General features: G+C 46.1%; 1 protein-coding gene across 4 annotated transcripts in view; it reads right to left on the minus strand.

Annotated features, from left to right (window-relative positions):
• Positions 1 to 11,350, minus strand: part of ERCC6 (ERCC excision repair 6, chromatin remodeling factor) — a 92,591-nt gene extending 81,241 nt beyond the window's left edge. For 3 of the 4 annotated variants that reach the window (XM_065551624.1, XM_042856117.2, XM_042856118.2), the window contains exons 1-2: positions 10,710 to 11,294; positions 1,587 to 1,707 (exon numbers count right to left, since the gene is read on the minus strand). In XM_065551624.1, the coding sequence (XP_065407696.1) occupies positions 1,587 to 1,707; positions 10,710 to 11,143 (555 nt within the window). In that variant the 5' untranslated portion in view covers positions 11,144 to 11,294. Of the gene's footprint in view, positions 1 to 1,586; positions 1,708 to 10,709 lie in introns of all 4 variants that reach the window. The other variant, XM_008173062.4, reaches the window with a different exon arrangement.
• Between the last annotated feature and the right edge of the window lie 3,367 nt (positions 11,351 to 14,717).

A 14,717-nucleotide genomic window follows, 5' to 3' on the forward strand; every position in this document is an offset into this window, starting at 1 on the left:
CGAGGCCTGTAACAATTGTAGCTCACCACTATTTACACTTCTTTTACAATCTTTTATCCACTTTTATTGTCCTCATAAGTGTTATAATGTGGCAAAGTTACAATTCCTAAGGTGACCAAAAGGGTTATGGACTGTGTTATACAGGAGGTCAGACTAGATCATCATAATGGTCCCTTCTGGATTTGGAATCTATGAATTTCCTGATCAAATTATTAAATAAACACACAAAGCAGTAAATGTTTTTATTACTTATAAACTTCATTCTTTGTAAATCTTTTCCCCTCCCCTCAGAGGCGCCTGATTTGAGGATCAAGTTTTAATTTTTTTAAATTTAGTAAAACTACCCTCAATGAGCTGTTTGTTTCCTTAAGAGTGTCATTTGCTGAAAATCCTCCAGTGCACCTGTGTGCAGTTACAAAAGATACTTATACAAGCACTGACATCCCTGCTGTCATAATACCCATATTATAAAACATTTGCCACATGTCAGCACTAAGATATTAAGGAGATAATTTCACATCTTATCTGTTTATAAGGCAACTAAAATTTCTGTCTCACTATCAAAAAAGTTTGGCTTTCACCTACTAAGGATTTTTTTTAACTACTCAAAAAGGCAAAGTGTTATTAAAAACACTGAAATCGCACAAGTGACAACACAAATAGGGTGCAACTTGTAATTTAGGGCCTGAATCTGTAATCATCATATACACGTAACTTCACTCATTTGACTAGTCTCTTAAGATCAATAAGACGACTCATAAAAACAAAAGTTGCTCAGGTTTTTCTATACAGTGATTTAGTCTAAGACAGCTGTTCTCAAACTGTAGGTCAGACCCCAAAGTGGGTCAGGACCCATTTTAATGGGGTCACCAGGGCTGGCTTAGACTTGCTGGGGCCTGGGGCCAAAGTTGAAGCCCAAGGGCTTCAGCCCTAGGTGGCAGGGCTCGGGTCATAGGCCCCCTGCCTGGGGCTGAAGCTCTTGGTCTTCAGCCACCTAGCCTGGGGAGGTGGGGCTTTGGTTTGCCCTCCCCCCTTCCATGGTGGCGGGGCTTTGGCGGGCTCAGGCTTCGGTACCCCATCCTGGGGTCCTGTAGTAATTTTTGTTGTCAGAAAGGGGTCATGGCACAATAAAGTTTGAGAACCTCTGGTCTAAGTCTTCAGCAGTTTTAGAAATGACTAATAAAGGACACCTCATTCAAGTTAGCTATTATCCTGCAACTGGCTGATCATTAATTCATTTTCAGATAACATGGACACAAGTGTGATGAAAAAGTCACATAACATGGGTAACGCTCTGAAACACCACCATGAGGCCCTGCAGGAATTTAATTACAATCAATTATCCAAACAAGCTCTATAACTATTATTTTAGAGACTGATCCAAAGCCCAAGTCAATAGAACAACTCCCACTGCTACAGAGGGCTTTGGATTAAGTTCTTACAGCCTTTGGTAAAAAACAAACAAACTGTTAAAATGGTGAAGGAACTGCAAGTTTAGACTCTGACCCTTTATCAGGATCCTCAAGTGTGAAGCCTGACACAGGATCAGCGCCTTAAGCAATCCAAAGTTAATTTTTTCCAGTCACCTTGTTATACTTTTGTCGTTTTACAGAGTCTAGTTTTCTGTTTATATCTTTGCTGTTGACAGCTTGAGGAGTAAGTTGCTCTATAATTGTATTGATCTGTTTCAGAGATGTCGTACAGGACCTGAAAAATAAAAAGATGTTCATTTAGTACTCAGTTGTAATAATGAGAAGAGTAAGTACATGACATTTTCAACTCAGATAGTTTAAACCTAAAAATTATAGCCAAGATTTTAACAAAGAGAAGGCTAAAGTTGGATTTCTAAATAAGTATGCTGATTTTCTTGGCCTTTAACATTTTAAAAACTAGCCTTTGTAAAATTCAAACAGTTCTGTTCAAATACAAGCAATCCATTGCAGTATTTGGAACTCAATAATTACAACTCTGCTAATGAACGACTACCAGGAAGTAGAGCCCTGCAGTGGGACTGGGATCCTACAGGTCCTGCAGGACCTGCTGCCATAATAGCGGGAGTGGGATTAAAGAATAGTTCCGTGCAGGGCTCTACCAGGAAGTGAAACTGGCCAACCTACTTTTATTATCCAAGGTAGAGAAGCGCAAGAAATAAGTCTAAGTGGTGAAAGAGTTGGGTTTCTTTTTTAAATCTGTTTTAATAATCTATAGTAAGAAATTACATTGTATGGGCATTTATTTTAAATCTTATTTTAACCTTAGTGTCCCTTTAATTTAACAGATAAAATTATTTTTGTATTGTGCTGTAAAATAATTTTAAAAAGGTACAGTACTACTGAACCTTTCATGCCTAGGCCACTATATTTATTCAAATTCTTATATATAATCTGCCACTGCCTCACGTAAAGCCCAGACGAATAGTAACCAAAAAGTGTCACCATTTAATGACTGTTGCATGATCTGTCAAAATTTGGGGGAGGGTGGGAGGAGGGATGCCTCATCAATAGAAAAGACAGCACAAAGAGCCAACTGTACTGATTTGCTACAGATAAGAGGTAAAACTAACATTTTTTGAATATAAGATACTGCGTTCTTCTTTTCTCCATTGTGTACAACATCAATACATGATGTCAAGTATCAGGGGGTAGCCGTGTTAGTCTGTATCTACAAAAACAACAAGGAGTCTGGTGGCACCTTAAAGACTAACAGATTTATTGACTAACAACCACTTCAGATTTGGGGACAACTTATACCTTCAAGTCAGTGGCACTGCTATGGGTACCCGCATGGCCCCACAGTATGCCAACATTTTTATGGCTGACTTAGAACAACGCTTCCTCAGCTCTCGTCCCCTAGTGCCCCTCCTCTACTTGCGCTACATTGATGACATCTTCATCATATGGACCCACGGAAAGGAGGCCCTTGAAGAATTCCACCTGGACTTCAACAATTTCCACCCCACCATCAACCTCAGCCTGGACCAGTCCACACAAGAGATCCACTTCCTGGACACTACAGTACAAATAAGTGATGGTCACATAAACACCACCCTATACCGGAAACCTACTGACCGCTATACGTACCTACATGCCTCCAGCTTCCATCCAAGACACATCACACGATCCATTGTCTACAGCCAAGCCCTAAGATACAACCGAATTTGCTCCAACCCCTCAGACAGAGACAAACACCTACAAGATCTTTATCAAGCATTCGTAAAACTACAATACCCACCTGGGGAAATGAGGAAACAGATTGACAGAGCAAGACGGGTACCCAGAAATCACCTACTACAGGACAGGCCCAACAAGGACAATAACAGAACACCACTGGCCATCACATACAGCCCTCAGCTAAAACCTCTCCAGCGCATTATCCACGATCTACAACCTATCCTGGAAAATGATCCCTCACTCTCACACACCTAGGGAGGCAGGCCAGTCCTCGCTTACAGACAACCCCCCAACCTGAAGCAAATACTCACCAGCAACTACACACCACACCACAGAAACACCAACCCGGGAACCTATCCCTGTAGCAAACCTCGTTGCCTACTCTGTCCCCATATCTACTCTGGCAACAGCATCAGAGGACCCAACCACATCAGCCACACCATCAGGGGCTCATTCACCTGCACATCCACTAATGTCATATATGCCATCATGTGCCAGCAATGCCCCTCTGCCATGTACATTGGCCAAACCGGACAGTCCCTCCGCAAAAGAATACATGGACACAAATCAGACATCAGGAATGGTAACATACATAAGCCAGTAAGTGAACACTTCACTCTCCCTGGTCATTCTATTACAGATTTAAAAGTCACTATCATTGAACAAAAAAACTTCAGAAACAGACTTCAAAGAGAAACAGCAGAACTAAAATTCATTTGCAAATTCAACACCATTAATCTGGGCTTGAATAGGGACTGGGAGTGACTGGTTCACTACAGAAGCAGCTTTTCCTCTCCTGGAATTGACACCTCCTCATCTATTATTGGGAGTGGACTACATCCACCCTGATTGAATTGGCCCTGTCAACACTGGTTCTCCACTTGTGAAGTAACTCCCTGCTCTCCATGTGTCAGTATATAATGCCTGCATCTGTAACTTTCACTCTATGCATCCGAAGAAGTGAGGTTTTAACTCACGAAAGCTTATGCCCAAATAAATCTGTTAGTCTTTAAGGTGCCACCAGACTCCTTGTTGTATCAATACATGATATCACTGATACCTTTGGACCAACTACAGAATGTGATAATACATTACCATTCAAATTAACAATCAGAAATGCCAAGGAAAGCATACCAGCCCAAACAAATGGTGGTGGAGAGAATGGACTTTTAAATATACGTTAAAGAAGCAAGCTTCTCTCTCTACCTATCCCTATTTTCACACTTGTAACTTGCTGCATGACTAGTCTGCCAGCTAGCTCATTTATATAACAATGCAAGACCGAGTGATATTTTTAGATGCTGATATTAGGCCAAACAGAAATCAAACCATCAGACGCTGATGCAACAAACAGAGGTCTCTTTGGAATGTAATCAGAAATTACATGAACAAATGTGCACACAAATGAAGAACGAGTCTCACACAGTTCGAGGCCCTACTAGCTAAATAGCAAGGGGCCAGAAGAGTTTCTTTGAGGACATACACACTGTGGATAAATTCACATTTACTCTTGCAAAGTGGTCTCTGTTGAATGAAATGAGAGCTACAATGTGTTTTTAAAGGAGAATCATAATTCGCTGTTGCCATTCACAGTACATGTGGCAAATGCATTGTGAAAAGCCATGCTTTTTCCATCACATTTTCTCCTATTACTTAGATTTGGGGTGAAACATACTAGTGAAAACATCTTCACGGATATCTACTCCCACTAAATGTGCCCCTCCTATGTCCACCCTTATGTGGGGGTCCTGTATTAGCCTCGGTCACATCTGCAAGTTCTAATGGTAGAATAAATACATCATCCTGATGCACAGCTTTGCATCTCAAAAGTGCTATGTAAATGTGAAATAGTCACAACCCCTGTGACTGGGAGATGTTCATCCGTAAAATGAGGATAATGGCTAAGCACAGTGTAGTCTTTTCTATTCTCAGAACCAACACATCTTCAACCAGGGCTTTGGAGCTCTGCTCCATCTCCAGGCAAAAACCTGCAGCTCTACTGCTCCGGAGCTACTCCGCGCTTCAACTCCAGGCTCCGCTCCAAAGACCTGCCTTCAACCACATCTCCCTTTCCCTTCAACTCCAAAGTCATCAAGAAAGCAGTTAAAAATCATTGCTTTGAATTTGTCTCCTCCAAACCCATCCCCGCTCCCTTCTTATTTATTATTTTGAGGAAGTTGTAAGTTATACAGTTATATACGTTACATTATTCAGTGGTCAGATTAGATGATCACAATGATCCCTTTTGATCTTGGAACATATTACTCTAATTTAGATTCCATCCTCTGCTGCTCCACTGAGTTATGACCTATGCCTCACCAAGTCTCAGGGCTTTTACTCCATCCTCACTATCCCTGACTTCTCTGCTGTTTTTTTAAACACTTTAGATCATGCCTCCCTTCTCATCACGTTGTCCTCCTATTGATTTTGCAGCTGTCCTTTCCCCTAGTTCTCCTCCTACTTTTTTGGCCATTCCTTCAAGGTCTTTTTACAAATCTTCCTGCTTCCCTCTCCCATTTCTGGAGTTCTACAGTCCTATAACCTTGGTCACTTCCTCTTTTCCTTCTACACCTTTTTCTTTGTGTGATCTCATCTGATCAAATAGCTTCAACTACTGTAGCTCTGACAGCAATGCTGACAACTCAAACATCTGCCTCTTACTCCTGACTTGTCTGAAGCCATCCAGTCACTCACTGCATGCTCTCTTTGACATCTCCTCCTGGATATCTTTTCTATCACTTTTGACTTAAAAACTTAACATGGTCACAACTGAACTTTGTCTTTTTCCCAAAACTCTCTCCACTCCCTCTCTTCTGTTACTGTTGAACACAGGGTGGATTTGATTTAAATCAAATTGATTTAATTCATGATTTAAATCACTAGTCAGGAAGACTCAATTTAATCATAGTTTTCTACATAAAAGTGCATTCTTGTTGGTTGTTATAACCAACAAGCATATACATATGCTTCACAACTCAGAGATAGATGTAGGTTTCATTTTTAGAAGGTACACACTATACATTTTTAAACAGTGATTTATTTTGAAAACTTTTCAGATTAGTTTTACAGCTATATCAGAAAATGAATGATTGTTTGGTTATTTCATTTACCAAAGGTAATTGAAGCAGATATTTATGAAGTCATTGTGAGGTGAACTATCTCCAATTCAACAGGTTAATCATTAATATTTGGAGGATTTTCTTGCCATGCTGTATTAGGAGGAGAACATGATCAGACAGACATTTAAATTGTTTTATTTAACTAAAACAAAACGTCAAGTATTCTGGATTTTTTTCTTCAACAGCAAACATATAATATTTTAACAAAACAAACATATGTCCCTCACTTCTCACATTTATCTCCAGACTTCTTCTCCTTGTCCAGATCTATTCCGCCCCCAACAATCTTCTATGCATTGAACTTTTTGAAACTTTGCACTTTTAGAGGGAGGTAAGGGATTGACTCTGTGTACACAAATTTGCAGAGGGACAATAGAGTTAAGGTCTGTTATTTCTCACCTCTATATATTATTTATTTATTTATTTATTTATGCTGTTAACAAGCATGTTACCTCTGGAGACACAAATCCACAGTTTGAGAACTGCAAAACTAAGCATCTCTGATGGAATCTTCTAGACCAGGGGTGGGCAAACTTTCTGGGCCGAGGGCCATATCTGGGTGGGGAAATTGTATGCAGGGGTGGGGTAGGGGGTTGGGGTGCGGGAGGGAGTGCGGGGTGTGGGAGGGGGTGCGGGGTGTATGAGGGGGCTCAGGGCAGGGGGTTGAGGTGCAGGGTGTAGCAGGGGGCTCAGGGCAGGGAGTTGGGGTGCAGGAGGGGTGTGCGGTGCAGACAGGGGGCTTAGGGCAGGGAGTTGGGGGGCGGGGTACAGGAGGGGTTCAGGCTCCGGGGTGGCAGCAGCGCGCACCGGGGCCAGGGCAGGCTCCCTGCACGCCTGCCCTGTCTCCAGCCCTGCTCCAGGAAGTGCTGCGGTCCCTGGGGGAGGGGGAGCGAAGGGCTCCGCGTGCGCTGCCCTTGCCGCGCCTCCAGGTTCCTCCCCCGAAGCTCCCATTGGCCGCAGTTCCCTGTTCCTGGCCAATGGGAGCTGCGGGGGGTGGTGCCTGGAGGCAAGGGCCCGGCGGCCACAGGGACGTTGGGCCGGCCGCTGCGGAGAGCGGCGTGGGGCCCGCAGCGCCATGGGGGGCAATCCTGCGGGCCGGATCCAAAGCCCTGAGGAGCCAGATACGGCCCACAGGCCGTAGTTTGTCCACCCCTGTTCTAGACTGAGAACTGAGTCCCATTGGTTAGATAGAAAGATTAACCTAAATAATCTGTACAGAAGCCCCTGGAACCCCATAAGATTGGGTCCCTAATCCATGAACTATTGGAATTCATCTACAAAACTTTTCTTAAACATTGCATGAATATATTGTCTTATACTATAGAATTAGAATTTATAATCACTATTACATTGTAGCTCAAAGATATTTCATCATGGATCTTAATTAAAACTATCTTTAGATATGCTTTTTGAGGAAAAAACTTTTATCAAAAAATCCAATTTAAATAAAAAAAATCTGATTAAAAAAAAAATAATTGATTTTTATCCACCCTGGTTGAACACACTATCATATACTCTATAACTAAGGTCTGTACCCCACATGTCATCTTTGACTCTTTCCTATACACAGCCCCATACATCTACTAACTCCATCTCAGGAAATCTCCAAATTTTAAATATGCCATCTCCAAATCTTGCTGCTGCTTCCTTTGTAACATCACTTAAATCCCCCTTTTTTCTCTGTCTACACAACTAGAACTCTCCTTGAGGCCCTGGTCACCTCTCACCTTGTTTACAAGAACCTCATACTATCTGACCTCCCCGATATCTGCATCACCCCCTTCTAGTTCATGCAAAAATGCAGCTACTAAGATTATCCTTGGGTTCTGTCATTCTGATCCTGTTATCTCACTATTTGAATCTTTCATTCACTCCCTTCCACCACCACACCAAGTTTAACATTTATTTTTTAACTTTCCAGGACCTTGACCAACTCTCTCCCTCTCTGCTTACATGCATCTCGTCTCTCATTGTCCCTGACCCTTCCAGTTTGCCAGTGGTACAAGACTTCATGTCCCATTTGCTTACTTTCTCCACAGCTATCATCACATTGTCTTGCAAGCTGCTTCACACATGTAAAACACTCTTTGTTAACTAGTCTGAAAAGACTACTCATCTTCCCTCATTTAAATCCCTCTTAAAGACCATTTCTTCTGTGACATGCACGTGCAACTAAGAAAAAATAGTGGATCCCAAATTGAATGAGTCATCAATGTGATGCAATTGCAAAAAGACTAATATTCTGGGGTGTAACTGGAGACGGTTACAGGAGACAGTTACTGTCCTGCTCTACTCAGCATTAGTGAGGCCTCAGCTGTAGTAGTACTGTGTCCAGTTTTGGGCACCACCACACTTTAAGAAACGTGGACACATAGGATAGAGAGAGTCTTGAGGAGAGCAATAAAAATGATAAAAGGTTTAAAAAACCTGACCTATGAGGAATGGGTAAAAAAAAGTGGGCATGTTTAGTCTTGAGAAAAGAAGACCGGGGGGGGGGGGGGGGAGACCTGATACAGTCTTCAGATATGTTAAGGACTGTTATAAAGACAATGATCAGTGGTTCTCCAGGTTCACTGAAGGTAGAACACGAAGTAATGGGCTTAATCTGCAGCAAGGGAGATTATGGTTAGATATTGGGAAAAACTTCCCAACTATGAGGAAAGTTAAGCATTGGAACAGGCTTCCAAGGGAGGTTGTAGAATTCCCATCACTGGAGTTTTTAAGAACAGTTTAAGCAAACACCTGTCAGGGATGGTGTTGGTATACTAGGTCCTGCCACAGCACAGGGGGCTGGACTAGATGACGTAACGAATTCCTTCCATCCCTACATTTCTATGAAAAGTTTATTCCCCATGCTGTGCACCAGACTTGAAAGAGTAAATGCATTATCTTATTGATTTTGCCTCACTCTTCCTGTGTCAATCCCCATGTACCCACTACCACCTTTTGCTCCATCACTGAAAGATTAGGGCCTAATTTCAGTGAACTCTTATGCATCCTCTTAACTTCATGTATGAATAGATTCACTGATGTCAAAAGGATGAGTCAGGTGCATAAAGTTTTCTAAGCTCTTTGAGAGCTGTCTCATACGTATTGTGACGCACTGTAAAGGAACAATTCTCGGGCACTGTAAAACAACAACAATGCAAAAAACAGAGAAACTAAAGAATTAAGAGGTTAAATGAGATGTCCAAGATCACGCAGTAAGTCAATGGCTGAGTTGGACAGCGTGAAGCAAGCTAGGATTAAAGTTCAGGAGTTCATGCCTCTTAGGGCATGTCTACACTACAGACCTTACAGTGGTACGCGCAGCTGTAAGGTCTCCTGTGTGGCCGCTCTATGCTGACGGGAAAGATCTCTCCTGCCAGCATAATTAAACCATCCCCAAAAGACTGGTGGTAGCTACATCGGCAGGAGAACATCTCCTGCCGACACAGCGCTGTCCACTACAGCACTTTTGTTGGGGAAACTCATGTTGGTCAGGGTTTGTTTTTTTCCCACACCTCTGACCAACAAAAGTGCTAATGTATATCAAGCTTTAGTGCCATTCCTCTAGATCAGTGGTTCTCAAAGCCAGTCCACCACTTGTTCAGGGAAAGTCCCTGGCAGGCCGGGCCGGTTTGTTTACCTGCCGCGTCCGCAGGTTTGGCCGATCGCGGCTCCCACTGGCCACAGTTCGCCGCTATAGGCCAATGGGGGCTGCGGGAAGGGCGGCCAGCACATCCCTGGAGTGGCGAACCGCGGCCAGTGGGAGCCACGATCGGCAGAACCTGCGGACGCGACAGGTAAACAAACCGGCCCGACCCGCCAGGGACTTTCCCTGAACAAGTGGTGGACCGGCTTTGAGAACCACTGCTCTAGACCTTACTGATTACATACCACTTTAGTTTCTGTTTTTTATAGGGCGGATTTCCTAAATATTGTTACAAGAGCTTGTGACAAGATGCTTTGTTCTGTGATCCACCAGTTATGGGATCATACAGACCATATGAAGCTCATAACATGGTGCTGTTTTTACAGGGTCACTTCTCCACGCATAACTCCACTTAGATTTACAGTAAACCTTGCAACATATTGCATAGGATAATCCTGCACTGGCTCGTCAGAAGAGGGAAAAGATGACTTGGTGGGAGGCAGTATGGGCTAGTGGACAAGACACCAGATTTGAAATCAGGAAACCAGGGTTCTATTCCCTTACTCTGCCACTGATTAGGTAGACGACCTCAGGTAAATCATTTAACATATACCTGTATGTGTTTCATGTTCTCCACCTGTATAATGGAAATAAGGATTCAACTAACAACTGTTTTGAGATCTGATGGTGAAGTGAGCGATACATAATCATTTCCATCTCTTACTTCTATGATTCAACAAATTTTTATTACTGGGTACCACATGTGTTTTAAAGTAGTAAACTTACCTTAAATCGTCCAGCACCGATTGGTATTCTGCCTCTGCATTGGCTAATTTTGTCGCCTTGTTCGCGTCATTGATTGCATTGTCTACCTGCTGGAGGACTCCTTGCTCCAGCACATCCTGGTCGTACACGTCAACCCCCAGACCTTTCAGCTCAGCAATCTGGGCACTGGGCGCCACGGACTGGATCTGCTGCCTGTCAATGTGTAACAGCGGCTGTCCCGTCCGGGGGGGCTCCCGCGGAGGAACCCCGGGGGAGCCGCAGGGGCCATTCTCGGAGGCCGGCGCTCCAGGGCTGCCCTCCAGGTCGCTGTCACACAGGCCCGTCCCTTGGGCAGTCCCCGCTTCCCCAGCGCTGTTCGGACCCGGATCGCTCGCAGCGGCCCCAGGGCTCCGCTCGTGGGACCCGCCCGGCGGGCGCGCTGACTCGGTGGGCATCCTCGGCGCGAGCACGGCCCCGCGGGGCGATGGGCCCAGGCGGGCGGGCCGGGGCCCAGCGGGAGCCGCGCTCTCGCAGGCAGGGCGCCAGGGCAGGCCAGGCTGGGGAGCCGCGCCGCAGTGACAGGGCGGGCCCCGGAGACGGAGGCAGCCGAGTCCGAGGTGTCCGCCCCCCTCAGCTCCGCCGGCCCCGAGCGCCGAGACCCACTCACCTCAGCGCGACGAACTCGCCGCGACCGGGATGACACACTGCGCATGTGGCGCATGCGTAGAAACAACCCTTCCCCTGCACGCGCTCGGCGCATAGAGAGCGCGCAAGGCGCCACTACCTCGCCCTCCTCCCTCCCGAGCAGGAGACAAGAGCGCATGCGCTGCCTTCTCTTGGCTGTCCTGGATACAGGGGTAGGGCTGCGCATGTGCCTCCCCCTGGCTCACTATAAGCCCCTAGCAGGATGATGTGCCACGTTTTCGATCTCGGCGTCTGCTCCGTCCTCCACCGCCACGGGTACCCCAGCCAGCATGGACAGCGTGGATTTTCCGTCACAGGGAAAATGTGGAGATGTTCAACTGAAATTAATCGGGGATCGGAACCAAAGAGCCAAAATTAAAAAAAAAAGTGTGAGATGAAATTCCCCTCCAAAAATGAGAGACAGGGCCGTGGAAATGTTTTGTTTCCATTTCAATCCTTTAAAACAGTTTTACATATAAACATATTTTAGATAAACACCTTGTATGGCTCCTTTTTGGGCCGCCCAGAGTGCGCCACTTGTTATATATGTAGCTGCCGCTGTGGAAAGCACCTGCCCACTGCACAAACAGAGCACGCTGTAGGAGGGGAGGGAATTAATTGTAGACCAAGAACCCTAGGGCAAAAGCCTGCTCCTGCAAAAAGTGCCACTGGGTCTTTGTTGGCCACTTGGAGAAGTGACAGAATTGCTTCTAAGGGTTATTTGAGACAGAGCCACCATGCATGGAACTCAGCAGGTTGGGTCGACACTAGAAAGTTAGATTGGCTTACCTACATCAATCAGCACTATGAAAAAACCCTCATGCCCTGTGCAGTGTAATTAAGCTGACCTCCACCCTGGTGTAGACACTGCTTGGCCGACAGAATTCTTCCATCGACCTAGCTACTGCCTCTTGGGGAGGTGGATTTACTACAGCGACAGAAGAACCCCTTCCATCACTGTAGAAAGTGTGGATGCTACAGTGACGCAGCTGCTGCTGTGCCACTGTAGCATTCCTAGTATAGACGTACCCTCAGTGTATCTATTTCAGAAACATAAAGAGTTGAGGAGGACTTCTTAATAGCCTGGGACTTGGCAAATCTGTTTCAGCTCCCACCTCTGCCACAGACTCCCTGTGTGACCTAAGGCAAATCCCTTAGTCTGACTGTGCCCCGGTTCTCCCCCTGTACAATGGGGATAATAGTGCTGGCCTACTGCAGGGATGTTGTGAGGATAAATACAGTAAAGATTGGGAGTTGCTCAGATACTACAGTGATGAGGCCATCTTAGATAGATGGTTTTGAACCTTTGACTCTAGAGAGTTTGTATATTTAAAGCCAGTTTAGACTGTAGAGTTGTTCCCTTGTAGAACAGATTTTTCTCTGCCCATGCTGTACATGGTTTTGTAGGGGAAAATGTGTGGGTGTTTTGAGACTAGCTGCAGATTTTAAAAAATGGGTTATTTTAAAGCACTTTATTGATCAGTGAGGATAATGGAAAATAAAGTATATATAACAAGGTAACAAGTATCAGAGGGGTAGCCGTGTTAGTCTGAATCTGTAAAAAGAAACAGAGGGTCCTGTGGCACCTTTAAGACTAACAGAGGTGCCACAGGACCCTCTGTTGCTTATAACAAGGTAACAATATCTCACCTATTCCCAGGCCTGCTGACAGGGGGAGGAGGGGGCGGGAAAGGGGGCAATTGCCCAGGAGCCCAGACGATTTAAAAAGGCCTGGGGTGGCCCTCGGCCGTCGCCGCCAGCAGCGCAGCGGAGCTAAGGCAGGCTTCCTGCTTGCCCTCGCTCTGCTGCTGCGCACCGCACCTGGAAGCTGCTGTTACGTCCCTGTGGCCCCTGGGGAGGGGGTCTCCACATGCTGCCCCCACCCCAAGCACCGACTACGCAGCTCCCATTGGCCAGGAACTGCAGCCAATAGGAGCTGCAGGGATGATGCCTGCAGGCCGCGGCGTGCGGAGACCTCATGGGTCCCCGTCTAGGAGTCACTGCCAGAGGGGTATGCCAGTCGCTTTCGGGAGCCGCCCGAGGTGAGTGCCGACCCCCTGACTCCCTCCTTCACCCCAATCCCCTGCCCCAGTGTAGAGTCCACACCCCGCAACCAAACTCCCTCCCAGAGCCCAACCCCACACCCCCACCCGCACCCAAACACCCTCCTAGAGCCTGCACCCCTCACCCCCTCCCACACCCAAACTCCCTCCCAGAGCCTGCACCCCGCACCCACTCCCGCAGCCCAACCTCCTGCCCCAGCCTGGTGAAAGTGAGTGAGGGTGGGGGAGAACCAGCGACGGAGGGAGGGGGGATGGAGTGAGCAGGGGGCAGGGCCTCGTAGAAGTGATGGGACAGAGGCGTGGACTCAGGGAAGGGGCAGGACAAGGGGCGGGGCAAAGGTATTTGGGTTTGCGCGATTAGACAGTCGGCAACCCTACCGGGTGAGCAGGTGGAAGCCCTGACTGTGCTAGCAGCTTGCTGGGCACCAGCCAGCGCAGGCGCAGCACCGCCCAAATGTCAGGCGGACTGCGTCCACGCGGGCGGAACTTGTGCGTGCGTTGGGGCCCATTGACTGTTCTGCCCTGGGGCCTGGAATTGCTGTCAGTGGGCCTGCCTGTTCCACAGTTTGCTTCAGTGAAGTGCCACAGAAACAGGAAGAAATTATCTCTAATAATGAGGACACATTTATAGTGCACGCTTTATCCCAAATCACTTTACTGATTGGACAGGCTGCATACAGAACATTTTGTTCACTATTAGAGAGATGTGTGGTAGGTGGATAGCAGAGTTCAAGCAATTAACTTGCTTGCATATGGCTACTAATCCTCTGTCTTCCTATTCATGCTAGCCAAAGATAACGTCTTTCATCTTCATGCCTCTCACCCTTTCTCCACAAATGGAGTTTTAATGGGGCAATCAGCTGTCAAACCCTTCTCCAGTTGATCCCATCTGAGAGCTGCTTCTTTCTGCTCCCCCCAGCTCTCATGCAGATGTGAAGCTATGTATGCCCCGCCCACATCCTCACTCTTGTAGCCCCCAGCTCAGCCTTGGGAATATACAGATTGCAACAATCTCTCCAGTGCAATTTATCTGACAGCCCTTTTCAGTGTTGTCTCTATGGCATGACCACAGAGCCCACAGGGCTGCAGTTAACAAGAGAGTAGCTTAAGTGAGCTCTAGTGATGCCCCAAGCATTTAAAACATTGGTGTGATTCTTTTGCCTAATCTATAGTATTTCTCACATGCCCACTACTGTGGTCTTTCTGTACCAGACATATTATTAAGAGTTTCAGTGCATTTGTTCATCAAGGACCAGCTGCTGTTACTTAGAGATATTTTTAT

This window comes from Chrysemys picta, chromosome 7, assembly GCF_011386835.1.
Source record: "Chrysemys picta bellii isolate R12L10 chromosome 7, ASM1138683v2, whole genome shotgun sequence".
Taxonomy (NCBI): Eukaryota; Metazoa; Chordata; order Testudines; family Emydidae; genus Chrysemys; species Chrysemys picta.